The sequence below is a fragment of the Cornus florida genome, unplaced genomic scaffold (genome assembly GCF_030987335.1).
Source record: "Cornus florida cultivar Cherokee Brave unplaced genomic scaffold, ASM3098733v1 CherokeeBrave_3.0.0_Hap2_Chr06, whole genome shotgun sequence".
Taxonomy (NCBI): domain Eukaryota; kingdom Viridiplantae; phylum Streptophyta; class Magnoliopsida; order Cornales; family Cornaceae; genus Cornus; species Cornus florida.
The window spans coordinates 107,086,171-107,091,703 of NW_026775576.1; the positions used below are offsets into that span (position 1 = coordinate 107,086,171).

Consider the following 5,533-nt stretch of genomic DNA (forward strand, 5'->3'; position numbering starts at 1 on the left):
GAAATTTTGTGGTGTTAGATATTAGTTCACGGAAATATCTTATAATTAACATTTTGAGATATGTATTTACTGCATTCTATTAAAATGGGAGGATTATTGCATTTGTCAAAATTTGATGCTTGGAGCATGCAGTAGTATTTCAGTCTGCAAAGCATTGTATATCCAGAATTTGTATTTAATTTGTTGGTTTTAAGTTAATATGAACTTGTTGTGATGGATGTATGGAACCATCTACTAAGCTGGCCATTTTTGTTGGGCACACGGTCTATATTTTTGCATAGAATGGTTGGTTACAGGGAGGGGTTTCGAAGATTTTTATTGGCACGCAAAAGACTGATGATTTACCTTCATTTGCAAAGGGAGTATCTGGGTTGCATTTGGTTGGAGTAATGTAGGTGTTGTTACATTATGAATCATCGGGATGATTTTAATTTATTTGACATTTGTTTTAGTTACCGACAAAAGATTTAGCATGCATATAAAGACGGACATACAATTTAAGTGTGTGTTTTGGGTGTGATTGAAGTTTGATAATTTTGGAAATTTCAGATCTAACAATATTTATTTAACTGGACTGTTTGTTTGTTTCCTGCATCAGAAGTGAGTATTGAATTTAAGCTCCTTCATAATAGAGCTTGCAGTAAGTAAAACTTCATTGCCAATGTATATATTGTTTGTGTTATGAGCTTGCAGGGAGTCTATGGTTGAAGTTTGGGCTGGTATTTAAGCTTTTTTACTGTGTAGGGTTTGGAGAGTTGGTATAATATTCCTATTCCTGGGCAGGGAACAAGAAGAGGAGGGACCGACCACTGTATGTAAATGTATGTATTATTCCTGAGGTGGAGAGTAGAGACTAGAGAGGGAGGAAGGGACCATTGTATTTATTTATTTACTCTACTCAGCTTGTGGAAATGACTAATTATTATTAGTAAGTAGGAAGAGTTCAAGGGAGGAGACCAGTCCCCTGTTTATATATATATATATATATTTCTCATAGGTGCACATCCCTTCAATGGGCCCCCGGCAAATTAAGATCTCATGATACATGCACGCATTAATTTGAAAGCTAGGTCATTGGGAAGTCTATCTTTGATAGCTTAGATGTCTTTGTCATCACACACCTACAATAGTTAACTTTTAAAGTTACTGGTAATAACTTAATCGAGGATGAAAGTGGCGTCATGGTATTAGTGGGTGTCCGAGTAGGTATGTCTATAAAAGGTTGAAAAAGCCCTCGTAACCATGATTGACTTGAGAAGTTTAATAATCAGGGTATAATTTGTTTTAGGGATTAATATGTTTTTTTGATTCCCACTTCCCACTGATTCCTTTTCTCCACTTACTTTATATATCTTGGAGCTTCTGCTGGCTTTTTGAGGACTTCCCACCTTTCCCTCCTCACCTTCAAGTTTATTCCATTTCCATCCACTTTTGGAATTTTATCTCCAGCCACTGAGGATAACTTCAAAGATAATACTAACAAAAATTGTGAGTCACACTTTCTAAAAAAAAAATATATATTTAGTTTGGGACATAGAGCAGTAATATTTCAAATATATATGTATAAAAAATGTTTAATAGCATTAAAGCGCGTGGTGAGAGTAAGAAACATGGTTGAGAGTATGGATTAGGCATCTCTAATTTTAGGGTTGATAATTAGAGGACAAATGAGAATTTGAAGCGTGAAACGAAAGGAAAATTTGGTGGTTCAAACTTGAAGGATGATGTTGTAGTGACTTTATGGGTACAAATACAGTATGAGGATAAGAATCACATCATCAGCTCAAGAGTGAAGGGTTTTGGTATGGCGGCGATTAGGACAAAACAACCATTAATGCCAATATATACAACAGCACATGAGGAGGAATATATGAAGAACATATTTCCTGGCCTTGTAATACTGATAGATGCTTATCCAACCATTACTCCTTTTTATTTCTAACACACACTCAATTCATTTCAACAACATCCACCTCTTTGCACAAACCCAACTACTCAAAACTTGCACAAATAAATAAAATAAAAAAGGCTTCATATAAGAAAAAGTGTTTGCCATAAACTACGAGAATTTATAATAATTTTGTATAAAAAAATTATTATATGGTTCTGATCAATTACAATTCAAAATATAAGTAAATTTATTAATTTTGAATTTATGTAACTTTGAATTTGTTGCGTTAATCTCTATTTCATTTAAGTTGTTATTATTATTAATTTTGTATTAAATAATCATCAGCACCAAATGAGATGGGCCACGCCTAAAATGTTCAGCCTGTTTTTATTTATATTAGTTGTGTACCTGACAAAAAAAAAAAAAAAAAAAATTCTACTATTGTATGCTTGGTGTTGTGAATTAATTTAATTTTCTGACTAATATTTCAAAAGAAGCAATTTAATTACGAATTAGATTTGCTTACATGCCAAATAAAGTTTTTTTTTTTTTTTTGAAAAGTAATGGCAAATAAAGTTGTGACTTCCGAATCATGGAACTTTCCACTTTGATGCATCATCAGATAGCTTTAAAATGCTTCAACCTTCTTCTAGTCAGTCATTCATTTTTTTAAAGACTTTTCACCTCAGATTTAATTTTCCAAAACAACAACTTATTATTTATGTTTGTTACACATTGACGTTAAACAGAAGGCCACGTGGTTGTGTGTTCTTCTTACCTATAAAATGAAAGTGTAAATACAGAGAGAGAGAGAGAGAGAGAGAGATAGGTTAGAGCAATGGTACGTGGAACATCTAGAATATAAGAGAGAGTGTGGTTAGAAAAGGCTTCTTTTTTTTTTTTTTTGTCATGATCTATCACTTTTTAATTTTTTATGCAGGATAAATCACATTTCAAATCATCTCTCTTACGTGTGTTTTTTGGGCCAAAAATTAGGATTAGGCTTCCTTATCACAAACAATAGGACCTGATCAATTAGTCTAAGCACTTTTTATTCATAATTTTAAAGTGTCAAATTTTCATAAATAACATTGTATGATTTTATTTTATTTTTTTTATTTTTGCAAATTATGCACTCTTTATTTTTGTTTTAATAGACACATAAATGTCAATTTTAATCGCTTTAACTTAATTAATCAAAATAAATAAATATGTATCATCACTTTATTTCATCATCCATATGTGGGGTTTGATGATTCTTCTTCTATCGTTAGTGCCAAAAAGCATGTTGGGGTATAAAGTCGGTTTGGCTGAGCTGTGAAGCTTCTCTATCATGATTGTGGGACCCAAAACGTGTTTTCAGAGTGAATCTTGTCCACTGATGCCAATTTCCATCGGATGGTCACCACAGCCACTCACATTAATACACTTTTCGACATCAAAAAGTTTAAGCTCCAACAATGACAAAATAAATTTCCTTACGAACCAAGCTAAGCTCGCCAAAAGAGCCTGAACACCCTTCTCGCTTTGACAAACTAAACTTTGTTCATTTGCAACGTTTCCCCCACACACCCAATTAGGCTCGAAATTATGGAACGATTTCAAATGCATATTCATATTTTAATATAGATTCGAACTCAAATTGGATCATGCGAGCATGATCAATATATGACCCATATAATAAATATAATCCAAATAGTATAAAATATATTTGCTTTAGATTGGATCTTGTGTAAAACTCAATTCACTTGAAGAAATTTTCAAATCCACACTGGACCAAAATTTGTGAAGGGATCCACCGAAAATTTATATACGACCACTTTTAAAAATTAGATTCAAAACTAAAATATAAACATGTTAAAATAGAATTTGAATCGGATCATATCTGAAGTTATAAATTGCTCCATTTCAAACCCTACACGTACCCATACCTAAATTAACCTCTATGGTTGGGAAAAGGTCCTTATCACTTGAAGTAAGAAGTAAATATTAGAGTCACACACGTATGGAAAATTTAACCCAAATACAAGAAGGAGCTGACACCACTTGACTTAGAAACAAATCCGTTATTAATATATTATTTGTATTTTCAACCGAGTCATTGAGAATTGCGGGACTCAAATCTTGAGAAATGAGGCAGATCTATTCAAATCAAAATTACAGCAGCCCCAAAAAAACATTTTGACAGAAAAATGAGCAATTAATATATATACATCCTCCCACCTGATATTTTTTTCACTTGGACAAGTATTTTCTTGTAAACTTTCAATAGTAGTGCTATTATTTCTTTCTTTTTTTCCCCGTAAAATTGTACTACAACACTAATACCATGATAAATCAATTTACGTACATTTGACTTAAAAATAAAGAAAAGAAAAAAACTTTACATGGGTTGGCCTTCTTTCTTTTGGTACCCATGTTCATATATATATATAGACACACACAAAGAGGGGGGGAGAGGTCCCTTATTTCTTCTATACCTTATAGTAGTAATAGAGAGTGTGTAATGAACTCACACAACACACACTCTGCTAAATCCTAATTAAGACTACACCTACCGATCGAATCTCCCAACTCAAAGATGACGGGGAAAGAGTACTGTAGCCACCACAAGGACAGGCGGCGGAGGCAGGTCCGGCGTGCATGTGCGTGTCTCCTCATCTTCAATTTTATCGTGCTGCTCCTCATCCTGCTGGTGTGGGCAATCTTGCAGCCCAAAAATCCTCGTTTCGTTCTCCAAGACGCCACTGTCTACGCCTTCAACGTCTCGTCCAACACCTTCCTCACCACCAACTTCCAAGTCACCATCTCCTCCCGAAATCCTAACGACAAAATTGGCATATACTACGATAGACTCCATGTGTACGCCACATATCGTAGCCAACAAATCACATACTACACTTCCATACCACCCACTTACCAAGGCCACAAAGATGTTAACGTTTGGTCGCCTTTTATTTTCGGCAACAACGTTCCGGTGGCTCCCTATAACGGCATCTCTTTGACCTCCGATGCTGCTGCCGGGGCCGTATCGTTGACCATCAAGATCGATGGAAGGGTCCGGTGGAAAGTTGGAACCTTCACTTCTGGCCGCTATCATCTACACGTTAGGTGTCCCACCTATATTCCCTTCGCTGGCCCCCGGACTACCGGAGTAGTCATCGGTAACGCCATTAAGTACCAGCTCACCCAGAGGTGCAGGGTGAATGTGTGATCCGCAGCTTAATTAAGTATGGCTGCTTCTTTTCTTTTTCTTTTTTCTTTCTTCTTTTTCTCTCTCTCTCTCTCTCTCTCTCTCTCTCTCTCTCTCTATGTATAAGCTGGTTTTCTTAATTATTTTTAGTTTTTGTGGTCTTACAGTATCGTACATCTGGCTAGTGTTGAATAAAAAGGAAAAGAGACCATTAATGATCGACACAGAATAGCAATTTTAACAATTCAGCTAGGTGTATGATTCTAATTATATGATACAAAAAATATTGTGCAATTAATAAAATATTTATTAATTGCTTTTGAATAGAGAAGTCTTAATTGGGTTTGTGGATGTTGTGGTGTCACTTCCTTTTATTTTCCAATGAGAAAAGTTTACATACATAAATGTTTTTTCATTTTATACACTATATGAAAATATATTTTCAATAT

At 34.6% G+C, this 5,533-nt stretch overlaps 1 protein-coding gene across 1 annotated transcript; it reads left to right on the forward strand.

The window, feature by feature from the left end:
- The first annotated feature begins 4,329 nt into the window (after nucleotides 1-4,329).
- On the forward strand, nucleotides 4,330-5,306 carry LOC132313748 (NDR1/HIN1-like protein 1). Its single transcript, XM_059812675.1, has one exon. The coding sequence runs from the start codon at nucleotides 4,473-4,475 to the stop codon at nucleotides 5,103-5,105; it is 633 nt and encodes a 210-aa protein (XP_059668658.1). The 5' UTR covers nucleotides 4,330-4,472; the 3' UTR covers nucleotides 5,106-5,306.
- Nucleotides 5,307-5,533: the final 227 nt, after the last annotated feature.